The 15,449-nt window shown below is 37.0% G+C and overlaps 1 protein-coding gene across 2 annotated transcripts in view; it reads left to right on the top strand.

Moving 5' to 3' along the window:
- LOC101895662 (putative phosphatidate phosphatase) overlaps nucleotides 1–15,449 on the top strand; it is a 170,553-nt gene that overhangs the window by 134,436 nt on the left and 20,668 nt on the right. For both annotated transcript variants that reach the window (XM_059125391.1, XM_059125394.1), the window contains 2 exons: nucleotides 92–243; nucleotides 15,099–15,317. In XM_059125391.1, coding sequence (XP_058981374.1) covers nucleotides 92–243; nucleotides 15,099–15,317 — 371 coding nt within the window. The remainder of the gene's footprint in view (nucleotides 1–91; nucleotides 244–15,098; nucleotides 15,318–15,449) is intronic.

The following is a 15,449-nucleotide window of genomic DNA, read 5'->3' as shown; positions in this document are numbered from 1 at the left end:
AAATATTTATTAAGTTTTCTTTTTTAGTTAATTGTTTGTTTTCATTTGTTGTTAATTTCGTTTTTTGTTTTGCTTTTTATTATCGTTGCAGTTCTCTTCCCCATTCTGTGCTTTTTCCTGTGGGGCGAGTCGTATAAACGCGGTTTCTTTTGTGACGATGAATCGCTGATGCATCCTTTCAAAGAATCCACAATCAATAATTTCTTGTTGTATTTAATTGGTCTGGTGCTTCCTGTTGTTGTGGTAAGTACGAAATTGTGATCGTAAATTTTGAAAATTGTTGTATATATATTTGGATTATTATTTTGTTTATATGAATTGTTTAAAGAAGGGGTAGAACTTGAAGGAGGTTGATAAAAACTGTATGAGAAATGTTTACGGAAAAATCGCGTTTTTAATGAGTTCAAAAGTTCGTGTATTTAATGAGTTCCGGAGGTCTTCTCATAGAAGACATGGATATCTTCTTATTATAGACCTGGAGGTCTTTTCATGGAAGGCCTGGGGTTGTTCTAATGAAAGACCTGGACGTCTTCTAATGGAAGACATGGACGTCTTCTAATGGAAGACGCAGATGCCTTCTCATGAAAGCCCAGGAGGTCTTCTCACAGAAGACCTGGTATGTCTTCTCTTATAGGTGGTCCTCTCTTATAGAAGAGCTGGCGAGATCCTCTCTCATAGAAGAGCTGACGAGATCCTCTCTCATAGAAGACCTGGACGCCTTCTCATAAATGGCCTGAAGGTTTCTCACAGAAGAGCTGGAGGTCTTCTCATAGAAGAAATGGACGTCTTCTCATAAAGTACCTGGAGGTTTCTCACAGAAGAGCTGACGATGTCCTCTACCATAGAAGAACTGGCGAGGTCTTCTCTCATAGAAGAGCTGGACAGGTCTTCTCTCATAGAAGAGCTGGACAGGTCTTCTTTCTTGGGGAGAGCTGGCGAGGTCTTCTCTCATAGAAGAGAGCTAGCGAGGCCTTCTCTCATAAAAGAACTGGCGAGGTCTTCTCTCATAGAAGAGCTGGCCAGGTCTTCTAACATAGAAGAGAGCTGGCGAGGTCTTCTGTTATAGAAAAGAGCTGGCGAGGTCCTCTCTCATAGAAGACCTGGACGTCTTCTCATAAATGACCTGAAGGTTTCTCACAGAAGAGCTGGAGGTTTTCTCATAGAAGAAATTGACGTCTTCTCATAAAGGACCTGGAGGTTTCTCACAGAAGAGCTGGCGAGGTCCTCTCCCACAGAAGAGCTGGCGAGGTCCTCTCCCATAGAAGAGCTAGAGGTCTTCTCTCATAGAAGAGCTGGCGAGGTCCTCTCCCATAGAAGAACTGGCGAGGTCTTCTCTCATAGAAGAGCTGGACAGGTCTACTCTCATAGAAGAGAGCTGGCGAGGTCTTCTCTTATAGAAGAGCTGGCCAGGTCTTCTCTTATAGAAGAGAGCTGGCAAGGTCTTCTCTCGTAGAAATTCTGGAGGTCTTCTCACCGAAGAGCTGAAGGTCTTCTTATCGAAGAGCTGAAAGTCTTCTCACAGAAGAGCTCACATACGAGCTTGAGGTCTTTTCACACAAAAGCGCGCGCAGTTGTCATACAGAAGACCGGCAGGTATTCTTATTGAATAGCAGGAGGTCTTCTTATTAAAGACCTGGAGGTTTTTTTATTGAAGACCTGGACCTGGAAGACCGGCAGGTATTCTTATTGAATAGCAGGAGGTCTTCTTATTGAAGACCTGGAGGTTTTTTTTATTGAAGACCTGGAGGTTTTCTTACGAAGACCTGGAGGTCTTCTTATTGAATACCTCGAGGTCTTCTCTTTAAAGTCCTGAAGATCTTCTCATTGAAGACCTGAAGGTCTTCTCCTGGAGAACTTCTTATACAAATCCTGGAACTCTCACATTGAAAACCGCGAGGTTTTCGCATTGTAGCCCGGACTAATTTGTCAAAGAAGACTTGGTAATCCATACACGGAAGGCTCGAAGCCTTCTCATGAAAGATGACTTGGAAGTTATCTTAAAGATGACCTTTAGAACTTCTTCCTGGATTTATTCACTTAGAAAACGAGAAGGAAGATCTCGGAAACTTCCCATAGAAGACCTAATAAACTTATCTCAGAAGATCTGAAGAAGAGATGAATTTTCAATAGCCTTTTGTGAAAATCCTTTATCCGTTTGAGTCTTGCGTCTATTGAAGGATCTACGAAAAATGAATTTTTCCACTAACTATTCGAATTCGCTCCCGACATTATGTTATAAGCCTCCACATAGCCTCTCTCATCAAATAAAATTCAAATGTTATGGCAACAAAAATATCAGAGCAATATACGGTAATTAATAAAAAAATAACAAACAAACGATTTAAAATAACAGAAGTTCTTCTAAACTTCACCACTTAACAAATTTATGTTGTTTTGAAAATTTGTAATATTAAGAATGAAACAAAAAACAAATATTAAAAATTGTTTACGAGGTGTTGTCTGATACAATTGTCCATGAGATTTCCCAAAAGAAAACAAAAAATTGAATTGAAAAAACTGGAAATAAAATTCGAAATAAAAACAAAACAAAACAACAAAAATGTTAAATACTTGAATCGGTTGGGGCCTGACAGCTGTGAAAAGGGCCACACAATTGCAGCGTGGGCATATGTATTCTCTAGCCTATTTTCTAGTTCTGCTCTCACATGGCGGTGTTATCACAAAGGCTGCGTAGCTATCGAAACATTAACCATATGAATGAAATATTCGATAAACTTCATAAAACACTATGAAATATTCAATTTAACAGCCTAACATTTTCACCCTCCTATTGATGACTGGTTGAAAATCGTTTTGAATAAATTTTCTAAATAACTTCATCAAAAGCTGAGATGGTGCTGTGAACAATATTTCGTAAGCAAATTAAGTGTTTATGAATTGCTTGAAAACTTTTACCGCCAAGAAGACTCAGGCGAAGAGAAAATATGAAATTGGGTCACCTCGTATTACGAAAAATTCCATCCAGATGTTTGCAATTCGCCGCCACTGGTTGCACTTGAATGTTATTTATTATTTCGAATTGAATTTTAACAAGTGTTTAATTTAAAGGGAGGTCAACGCGCACCCTCCTTCTTCGTTCCCCCCTCAACATGAAAAATGTTATCTTCGAAATAGAAAAGTGTAAATTATGAAGATAATTTGAAAGCTTTTCGATTCAGTTCTCGCCGGTCGATTGCCGCTGACACTGACACTTACACTTACACCAACTGGACTGATGAAATTCCAAAGTGTTTTCCAAGAAATTATATCTCAAACATCTGCCCGACTGATATATTATCGAATCGAATGATATACACTCTACTTGATTGCCATTGTTGTGTTTATGATTTTGTAATCATGAATTGTGTTGAAAAAGTGTGGTTATTGGAAAATTTATGAATTGAATTGTGAAATTGCATTTATGAGTAAATTGGATTTGTGACGAAAAGATCAAAGTCGCAGACATAAATAAAAGTATCTGTCGGTGTGCACCCTTAGCCAATTTCAGTTTATTGAAATATAGTTTGACTTGCGTATGATTATTCAAATTATTGATCAGTTGTGAACGAAATGCCAAAGGAGTGGTCCATTTTGTCCCCTTCACATCTGGCCTTACTCTATAATATTACGACGCGCCATGTTTGGACTACATCGACTACTTCCTCCATTTTATATAAGTTTTTATACCCTACACCACAAGGTGGTCAGGGTATTATGTCTTTGTGCATTTGTTTGTAACAGGCAAAAGGAAACGAGATAGACCCAAAGTTCCTTTTGATGATCTGCATAGAATCACTTTCTGAGTCCATGTATTCTTGTGAATCACGTCTGTCCATGTATTCTTGTGAACATAATGCAGGTCGCATTTATTATCCGATTGAGATGAAATTTTCCAAACAACATTTGTTTGACCCAAGGACGAATCCTATTGAAATTGGAGATAATCGGTAAAAATTTAGATATAGCTCCCATATATATCTTCTTTCGATTTGCTTTTTATTGTGCACCAAACGTGTAATATCAGCCCGAATAGCATGGAATTTTGCACATACAACCAAATTAGGCCTGAAAATAAGTATGCCAAATTTGATCGAAATCGGTTCAGATATAGCTATAGCTCCCATATATGTTGTTCATCCGATTTGTTATTATTGTCCTCCGCAGCCGTAATATGCACTCTGTAACAACAATATTTGGGGAAATATATCAAATGCAGCTCAGAAATACCTTTGCTAAATTTTATCGAGATCGCTTCAGATTTAGATATAGCTCCGATATATAACTTCGTCCGATTTACCTTTTATTGTGCACCAAATGTCTAATATTTGTCCAAATAGGATTTAATTTGACACATGCGACCGAATTGAGTCTGGAAGATAGTATGCCAAATTTGGTGAAGATCGTTTCAGAGATAGTTATAGCTCCCATATATATTGTTCATCCGATTTATTTTATTTGTTACCCACAGCCGTAATATGCACTCCGTAACAACGATATTCAGGGAAATGTAACAAATACAGCTCAGAAATATATTTGCCAAATTTTATCGAGATCTGTTCCGATTTGGATATAGCTCCTATAAATATCTTTATCCGATTTTAAATTAATTGTGCACCAAATGGCAATACAAGTCCGAATTTAAAAGATACAAATGCTTCGGCATATTTAGCCCTTTGAATTTTAAATTATAATTATAATCATAGCGTGTATGATTGAATTCTCCCATAAAAACTTTTAATTATTATGTGGAGCTCAACTAAATTATCAATGTGGTGTAGCGTATCATAAAATCGGCCCCGCCCGACTTTAGGTCTTTCTTTACTGTTTTTTTTTTTTTTTTTTTGAAAATATTGACCGTCATATCCAATATTCAAATTGGAACTATGGTTGATAGAAATATGCACATGTTATGAGACTTGTGATTATTCAAAATATTGACTTTTTGTGGGGTAGGTACCAAAAGTAGTGTTCCAATAGATCTCATATTAACATCATATCTTGCGTTGATATAACTATTGGGATATCTCAAGTTTAAAAAAACAGTAAGAAAAGGTCAAAAGTCGCGCGGGGCCGACTATTCGTATTTTGTACAAAAAAGTTTATATTGGGAATTTAAGCGAAGTAGATCATACCAACTATGAACCAAATAACATTGCTGTATAGGGCTTAATATGACTTCGATATAGTTCATAGTATATATAGTTTATAATGTGACTTCGATAGATATACCGAATCAAGTTTCACCAAATGGTAAAATTCGGTTGAATATGAAGCAAATTAAAAACCAGTAAAGAAAGTCCTAAAGTCGGGCGGGGCCGATTTTATGATACCCTACACCACTTTGCTAATTTAGTTGAGGTCCACTTAATAATTAAAAGTTTTTATGGGAGAATTCAATCATACACGCTATGATTATAATTATAATTTAAAATTCAAAGGACTAAATATGCCAAAGCATTTGTATCTTTTAAATTCGGACTTGTATTGCCCATTTGGTGCAAAATTAATTTGAAATCAGATAAAGATATATATGGGAACTATATCAAATTTTTTACCGATTATCTCCAATTTCAATAGGGTTCGTCCTTGGGCCAAACAAATGTTGTTTGCAAAATTTCATCTCAATCGGATAATAAATGTGACCTGCATTTTGTTCACAAGAATACATGGACAGACGGACGGACAGACGGACTGACATGCATAAATCAACTCAGAAAGTGATTCTATGCAGATCATCAAAAGAAACTATGGGTCTATCTCGTTTCCTTTTGCCTGTTACAAACAAATGCACATAGGCATAGCACCCTGACCACCTTGTGGTGTAGGGTATAAAAAACATAAAGTTCGGCCGGGCCGAACTTTTAATACCCTCTACCTTAGGGTAAAGGACCGTACCAAAACGTGGACCGATATATCTCATTTTCAATACCAACCATTCTAGACACACTACAAATTATTCTGCTAAATTTTGAAGCTCTACATCAAATAATGTGGGCTACATCGTGATTTCAACAGACAGACAGACGGACATCGTTAAATCGACTTAGAATTTTATGCTGATTATGAATATATATACTTTATGGGGTCTACGACGAATATTTAAGGATGTTACAAACGGAATGACAAAGTTAATATACTCTCCTTTCCAAGGTGGAGGGTAAAAAATCTATTCAATTTGGGCATATTACGCATGTGAGGGACTTTAACACCAAATCGAATGAAACATATATGTTTGGGCTGTAGCTACATCTGAACCGATTTTCACCAAATGTGAAATACTTGTTTCTACGATGAATTCACTCGAACTTGCCAAAATTCAGTCTATTTGGTCATTTGGTGCACATTAACCCTGATATCGGATAAAAATATAAAAGGAAGTTATTTCCTAATCTAAACCGATCTCGATAAAATTTTGCATATATATTTGTGAGAGGTATATGATGCCCGGTACCATATGTCATTCTTATGGAGTGCATATTACGCGTGTGAGGGACTTTAAACCCTATATCGGATAAAACATATATATGGGAGCTATAGCTATACCAGAACCGATTTTCTCAACCTTTTTTTTTTTGTACTTGCTTCTCGACCGAACTCAGGGTCGGATGTGCCAAAATGCAGGTCATTTTGGACTGTTATTGACCATTTGATGATATTGGCCGAAGTCGGTTGAAGATGTACAGGGTTGTCCATATTCGACGGACCCATCTGGCAACGCCATAACTTTTGACAGAGATGTCACATCGCTTAATGACATACCGCGTTTGAAGCGTCAGTCCAAGTAGATTTTTACCATGAACCAATACACGCCACGCGAGCGCTCTGAAATAGTTGAAATTTACATTCAACAGAAGAAGTCAATTGTGAAAACTCAACGTGCTTTTAAAACATTAAAAAATGTGAGAAGTGCGCCTTCTAAGAACACCATTAAGCGTTTATATTAAGCGGACAAGCCTCGTCGATTGGAATGGGCCCAAAGAGTCATGGGTCCGCCGAATATGGGCAACCCTGTATATGGGAGCTATATCTAAATTTGAACCGATTATCACCAATTGCAATAGGGTCAAACAAGTATTGTTTGCAAAATTTAATCTCAATCGGATAATAAATGCGACCTGTATCTTTTGATACGTTCTAAACGTGCCACATCGAAATGACGTTTTTAGATTCTAGGTCTCTTTGGACCAAATCCGTTTCAGGACATTTGGAGTCGATCTAGCCATACCCATCCGTCCATTTGGCTAGCTGGCTGGTGCGCACGATAACTCTCGAAGTTCCCGATTTGGTCCAAACTTATTACATCGTGATATTATTATAAAACTTAGATTGAGGTCGGAAATGGTCAATATCGGTCCACTCCATCTATTATAAGAGTCCGATTGTCTACAAAGTACACGCATCACAAAATTTTTACTGACACAAGGTCTTGTGTAAAGATAGAATATAGAGGTCCTCTCCTTTTTGTGCCCCGCCCGCTAATGGTCAAAATTATGATTATTATAAAATCCGAAATAAAAATTCGGTTCCCTTAATAGTTCACACATCTTATTATATCTCCTAATACAAGATCTGTTATGACGACGGGATATATCGGTCCACTCTTTCTGGTACCTCTCCCACAAAAGGTCCAAATTTGAAATAGACATGAAGCTCGTAAAATCCAAAATAAACATCCGGTTCTCTTCATTTTTCACACATCCCATTATTTAACACAACACAGATCTGCTGTGAAGATGGAATATATCCGTCCACTGCTTGTGGTACCTTCCCGAGAAAAGGGCCAACATTTTCGAATTTCCATCTGTATAAGACGAAGTATGAAAATGGAAAAATGGTCCACTATATATGGTACCTGAAACACATTTTAACATTTTCTAACCAGTAAAGAAAGTCTTAAAGTCGGTCGGGGCCGACTTTATGATAACCTACACCACTTTGCTAATTTAGTAGAGCTGCGCACAACAATTAAAAGTTTTTATGGGAGAATTCAATCATATATCCTATGATTACAATTATAATTTAAAATTCAAAGGACTAAATGTGCCGAAGCATTTATTTTTTAAATTCGGACTTGAATTGCCCATTTGGTGCACAATTAATTTGAAATCCGATAAAAATATATATGGGAGCTATATCCAAATCGGAACAGATCTCGATAAAATTTGCAAAGATATTTCTGAGCTGTATTTGATATATTTCCCTGAATATCGTGGGTATGCACTCGTTGGAGTGCATATTACGGCTGTGGGTAACAAATATGACAAATCGGATGAACAGTATATATGGGAGCTATAGCTATATCTGAACCGATCTTCACCAAATTTGACACACTAGCTTCTAGACTCAATTCGGTCGTAAGTGCCAAATTCCATCCCATTTAGACAAATATTAGACGTTTGGTGCACAATAAAAAGTAAATCGGAGCTATATCCAAATCTGAACCGATCTCGATAAAATTTAGCAAATGTATTTCTGAGCTGTATTTGATATATTTCCCTGAATATTGTTGTTACAGGGTGCATATTACTGCTGCGGAGGACAAAAATAGCAATGCGAATGAACAATATATATGGGAGCTATAGCTATATCTGAACCGATTTCGATCAAATTTGGCATACTTATTTTCAGGTTCAATCTGATCGTACGTGCAAAATTCCATACAATTCGGACTGATATTACACGTTTGGTGCACAATAAAAGGCAAATCGGACGAAGATATGTATGGGAGCTATATCTAAATTTTCACCGATTATCTCCAATTTCAATAGGGTTCGTCCTTGGGCCAAACAAATGATTTGTGCAAAATTTCATCTGGATAGGGCAATAAATGCGAACTGTACTTTGTTTACAAAAACACATGGACAGACGGACGGACGGACATGCATAAATCGACTCAGAATGTGATTCTATGCAGATCATCAAAAGGAACTATGGGTCTATCTCGTTTCCTTTTGCCTGTTACAAACAAATGCACAAAGACATTATACCCTGACCACCTTGTGGTGTAGGGTATAAAAATTGTCACATGTCTTATATACAGTGAAGGAAGTAACCAATATACTCCAAATCTTCACGTCGCAATATTTATATCATACTTAGTTAGGGTATACATCTGTCGGCAAAACCGTCTTATACTATTTAACTTGTTCCTTTAAAAAGTCTTTGCAAAAATAACGATAAAGTAGTCTGATTTTTAAGCAGTTACGACTTCCAAAAATTTGGTAAGGAAATTCATTATTCAGTGGTTTTTGGTTAGCAATTGAATCTGGCTCTCCCGCCACACATCGATAAAATTAAACCACAATTACAAAGTAGCTTACATTTCTATTGGCAAATAGTATAATGTCTCATCCTTTTGTTCTTTTGTAAACACACGTCCTTTGCCACCACCAACAACGTGCAGCTGCCAAAGATATGTTTGTCAACACGAACGGGGGCGAGTGTGTGGCACAAGGCGGTACACTCGCCGTCTTACATTTGTCTGTCAAAGGGGCAATAAAGTGCCTCGAGGTAATTGAGGTCTCCCTTTTTTTAAAATTAAACTCCCCGAATGAAAAAAAGACAATTCATTCAACGCTTGATTACTTGAGTATTCTATAAACAAATTTTCAATTGCAGCGAACGAAAAAATAACAACAATTCAATATGGAAAGGTCATGTCTTATAAAGTAAACTACAAAATACACACACACACACACTCACAAACGTTGTTCAATTAAAACAATACCAACAAAATGCAACATTTGCTTCTACGTACTTGTGCCACATATTGTGTCATATCAAGGATTTGAATATGCCACCAGTTGAGGGACGGACAGATAGACTATCTGTCAAATTCATTAGTAGCAAAGTAAACAATTATATGCATTTGTTTTTTTGTTGTTGTTATTCTTAGCAAGGCTAAAGTGGATTCCAAAATCATTGCATTCCTTTATTCGATATCCATAGCAAATTTGTGATGTACAGCTTGCATTGTTATCGCCCGGCTAGTCAGCCACCTTTTTAAGTGGCCGAACAGCTGTAAACGGCGAAGTGGGGCTGCTGCTCTAGATAACCAACTAACCAACCAACCAACAAAATGAAAAAAAAAAAGTGAAGTGTAATATTTCTAATTATTAATTATGGGTTTTGTTTTGAAAATGACTTCGTCTTTTTTCGCTGGCCTTCTAATGACCTGGATGCATTTGATAGAAGTTAACCACAAAGTGGATAATGGGTTTCAATTGCTTTCAAATGAGAAGTTGATTGCATTACCCTTTCATTATGTAATATTCGTTTCTGAAAGTTAGACGTTACAATTATTGTTAATGTTAATTGTCGAATCGACAACATCCCATACAGACGGTGCCGAAGTGAGTGCTACCTCATTATTTCTGCTCCGAAGGAGTTACCTTAGACGAATGATTAATTGATCGCAGATAACAAGGCGGTTTGCGGTTGCGGTTCAATGTTAGCAGTTCCCAAGCCATGTAAAGAAGTTGATTCTTAAAATACTAAACAAATACCTTGTCCTTCTTTTTTTTGAACTTTTAGTTGTCCAATGATTATCACTCATTGCGACAAATTGTAAAAAATCAAGTAAAAAAGCAGTAAGTTCGGCCGGGTCGAACTTTGAATACCCTCCACCATTTGGAACGAATTAGAAAATATTCAAAAAAATAAAATCCATTGAAAATTCTGTTAAAATCTTTAAAATACCTAATATCGGAAAGTGCCGATATATGGGGGATATACGCTATTGTGGACCTATATAGACAAATCTATGTCTGTTGGTAAAGTACTCACAAGGAACTCCTTGTGTGGATTTTCAGATAATTCCATTGGGAAATGTGGCTAAAATCATCAAAATCCCGAATATCGGGGGTACCGTTATATGGGGGATATACGATATTTGTGGACCTATATAGACAAATACCTTTCAGGGGTTAAAGTGCTCACAAAGAAATCCTTGTGTGGATTTTCAGAGAATACTATTGGAATATATAGCTAAAATCATCAAAATACCGAATAACGGGGGTACCGCTATACGATATCGTTAACCTATATAGAGAACTCTATGTCAGGGGGTAAAGTGCTCACAAAGAACCCCTTGTGTGGAATTTCAGACAATTCCGTTGAAAAATGTGGCTGAAATCATCAAAATACCTAATATCAGAGGGTACCGTTATATGGCGGATATACGATATCGTGGACCTATACAAACAACTCTCTTTCAGGAGTAAAGTACTCACAAAGAACTCTTTGTATGGATTATCAGACAATTCCGTTGAAAAATGTGGGTAAAATCATCAAAATACCGGGGAGTACCGATATATGGACCTATATAGACAATTCCGTTTCAGGGGTAAAGTGCTCACAAAGAACTCCGTGTGTGGATTTTCAGACAATACGATTGGAAAATGTGGCTAAAATCATCAAAATATCGAATATCGCGGGGTAACGTTATATGGGGGCTATACGATATCGTGGACCGATATACCCCATTTTCGAACTTGACCTGCCTGCAGACAAAAGATAGATCTGTGCAAAATTTTAGCTTCCTATCTTAATTCGTTTAGACTGTAGCGTGATTACAACAGACGGACGGACAGGACTAAATCGTCTTAGAATTTTACGCTGATCAAGAATATATATACTTTGCTGGGTCTAAAATGATTATTTCGATGAGTTACAAACGGAATGACGAACTTAATATACCCACCAAATTTTTTTTGGTGGAGGGTATAAAAACAGTTGAAACGTATCAGTTGGATTTGCCGATAGATGTACAGTTTTATTGAATTATTGAATGAAAACAAAAAATCTCGGAAATATCATCAAATTTTAGATAAGGTTTAGATTTGTTCTAATTAATCACCTTTGCGACGAATTATGGCCTTCAAACGGCCAATGAAACCATCACACGCTGCCCGAATGTTGCTCTGCGGTATTTGGACCATTCCCTGCAAAGCGCTTGATTGAGGTGATCGACACTTTGATATTTTTGTAGTGCCAACCTTGCTTTCCAAAATACTCCAGACACAATAGTCCAACGGATTGGTATCCGGAGATTTTGGTGGCCACTGTGCGCTGGAAATGAAGCGAGGAAACTCATTTTGTAACTATTCTTGGGTGGCGCGTGTTGAGTCCTTTTGGAATGTCCAAGATCTGCGGCCAAAATATTTGCAAGCCCAAAGCTTGAATACACCCTGCAGAATATTTTCGCTACAATATTTCGGCATTTATTCTGATACCACGATCGATTAACACGAGCGGAGTGCGACCATCGGCTGTTAGCGCGGCCCACACCATCACCATGGCCATTGCTTGAGTTCTGATGACCAACCGAAGGTGCACATTTTCAGCTGACTTCTTTGGCAAGTAAGCACGATCATTTTGTTTGGTTTGCAAACTGCTGGACATCGAATGTTTTCTCATCGGTAGTTCACCACTTTCCGCCAAGCGAAGCAACCCTTTGCTCTTTTTAGTCTATTTTCTTTCTATTGCAATGGGAGTTCTTGCACTTTTTGGAATTTCAATGGCTTTACCCCGAGCTCATTTTTCAATATTTGCCGAATGGAATATTGCGATATGTTCAGCTCACAAACCATTTTTCGGCCACTGCGACGCGGGTTTCGCTCAAGTCGCCTCTTTACTTTTCGAACCATTTCTGCTGATGTTGCTGTTTTCTTTCGTCCACTTCCTTGATGTCGGGCTACGCTACCAATATCACGGTAACGAGCGATGGTACGAGACACAAAAGATTTATTTACATTTAAATGCTGGAGTTCTCTAACGGAAGCCATTTGTAGTTTTCCAGCCAAATATAAAGAAATCACGCTTGAATTCCATCACGAATAACTTTTTTTTTTGTGGAAAATTCTCACCAAAATGCTTTTGTACGCTTGTAAACAATATAATGAGGTGTAAGTGGAATAATTTTAACAGCTGTCGGACGAGTGGCTTAGAAATGACAGCAGCTTTTTCATCTCACCCTGTATATCCTTAGCCAACGTTCGATTATTTAAATATATTTTGACTTCTGTTATCATTATCAAAATTGTTGACCCTCTATGTAGTAGATTTCTAAGGAATGTGCCATTTCGTATCAGACCTAAATAAATATGATATAAATATTGCGACGTGTCAGGGTTGGACTATAATGCTTACTTGCTTCACATTATATGATATATGTGATATTTTTTTAGAAAAAGGAAAACTGTGCAAGAAGTATCAGATGTAGTCGACCGAAGTATTCCATTTTCATACTCCATATAATACAAATAAAAATATTGGTATGGGCATAACTACAAAAATCGAACATTTATTTATTTTAAGAGCAATATTTAAACATAGCAAGTTGTAAAGAATCGCTGACTTGTTTCGCAAGTTATGACAAATAGAAGTATTGAAAATTGAGACCCTCTGCGGGTGAGGTACCAGTAGGGGTTCGCAGATATATAATCTTTACAACAGATCTTGTTTGGTTTGGTTTGGCGTTTGGTTTTTCAAAATCTGAAACCCTGTGCCGAAGGAAATGGCCCGATCTCTCCCATCTTTATAACAGATTTTGTGTTGATGGAAATATTGAGATATATCAATTCTAAATGCAATGGGATGTTAATTTCGCGTTTTAAGAGTTTCATGGGTATTCAAAATTTTGAACCTTTCTGGGGGAGGTACCAGAAGGAGTGGACCAGTATATCCCATCTTCACACAGATCTTGTGTTAGTTGAAATAATGGGATGTCTGAAATATGTTTATAATCGATTTGATTATTCAAAACTTTAACGCTTTGTGGGGGAGGTACCAAAAGGAATGGTCCGATCCCTACCATCTTTATAACAGATCTTGTGTTGCTAGAAATATTGAGATGTACTAAGTCTGTATGGAATCAGATGTTGATTTCGCATTTATTGTGATATTGTTTGTAACATGGAGAAGGAAGCGAGATAAACCCGTAGTTACTTTTGTGAATCTTCATAGAATCAATTTTTGAGTCGATTTATGCATGTCAGTCCATCCGTCTGTCCATGTACTTTTGTGAACAAAATGCAGGTCGCATTTATTATCCAAGTGAGATGAAATTTTGAAAACAATATTTGTGTGGCCCAAGGACGTAGCCTTTTGAAATTGGCGAGAGTCGGTTCAAATTTAGATATAGCTCCCATATATATCCTGAATTTCGGCACATCCAATTTAGTGTTTAGTATTTACTTCTAATACATTAAATTTAGAGAAAATCGGTTCATGTATTCTATAGCTCCCATTCGTATGTTTCATCCGGTTTGGGATTTTAAGTCCCTCGTAATAAGCACTCCACAAGAATGATATTTGGTACCAGATAACTTACAGAGCTCAAAAATACCTCTGTTAAATTTTATCGAGATTGCTTCAGATTAGAGTATAGCTCCCATATATATCTTTATCCGATATCAGATTTATTATGCACCAAATGGCTAATATCAGCACAAATGAACTGAATTTTGGCTATTCCGACTAAATTCATCCCAGAAATAAGTTCTTCAAATTTGGTGAAAATCGGTTCAGATATAGTTATATGGTTCTTCCGACTTGGGGTTTTAATTCCCACAACAATAATCTTTGATACCAGATATTAGATAAAACTCATAAATAAGTTTTTCATGTTTTGCCCAGATCGGTTCAGATTTGGATGTAGCTCCCATAAATATCTTTATCCGTTTTCAAGTTTTTTGTGCACTAAATGTCTAATGCCCATCGGTTCAGATATAGCTATAGTCCCCATATATTTGTTTCATCAGATTTGTGTTAAAGTCCCTCACATGGCGTAATATGCACTCCACAACAATGATATTTAATACCGAGTATCACATACTGCTCGAAAATACCTCTGCCAAATTTTATCGGTATCGGTTCAGATTTTTATATAGCTTCGTTATACATCTTCGTCCGATTTTACGCTTGTTGCTCACCGTACAGTCCAAATTATTTTTAATTAAAAATTACTTTTAGCTCGATTTTTGCAAAAATGTTCTTGATATGATTTTTTGGAATGGCCTCAAATAGTTTAAATTTTTTATTTTTTAATTTATTTTTAATTCAAAATTATAATAATTCACACTTCTATTTATTTTCAGATTATTATTGTGGAAATAATCCAGTCGCGTCATCAAGAGAAAATCTCAAATGGCAATAACACTGGCAGACGTTACGTTTTTATGGACTATGAAATACCGGAATGGCTGGTCCAGTGCTACAAGAAAATTGGAGTCTTTGGCTTTGGAGCTGGTGTTGGTCAATTGACGACAGATATTGCCAAATACTCGATTGGCCGTTTGAGGCCACATTTCTTTGCGGTAAGTGAGAGAAATCTTCCCATTTCTTTAAGCACAGCTTCTTCTTAAAAACTATTTCAGAATGTAGACATGAAATATTTCACTTTAGGCACATGTCTGTTATCCACTCCAAAACAAAGTACTGTAATAGCC

The sequence above is a fragment of the Musca domestica genome, unplaced genomic scaffold, assembly GCF_030504385.1.
Source record: "Musca domestica strain aabys unplaced genomic scaffold, Musca_domestica.polishedcontigs.V.1.1 10, whole genome shotgun sequence".
Classification (NCBI taxonomy): domain Eukaryota; kingdom Metazoa; phylum Arthropoda; class Insecta; order Diptera; family Muscidae; genus Musca; species Musca domestica.
The sequence above is the reverse complement of the archived record's forward strand: the minus strand, read 5'-3'. Positions and strand labels throughout refer to the sequence as shown.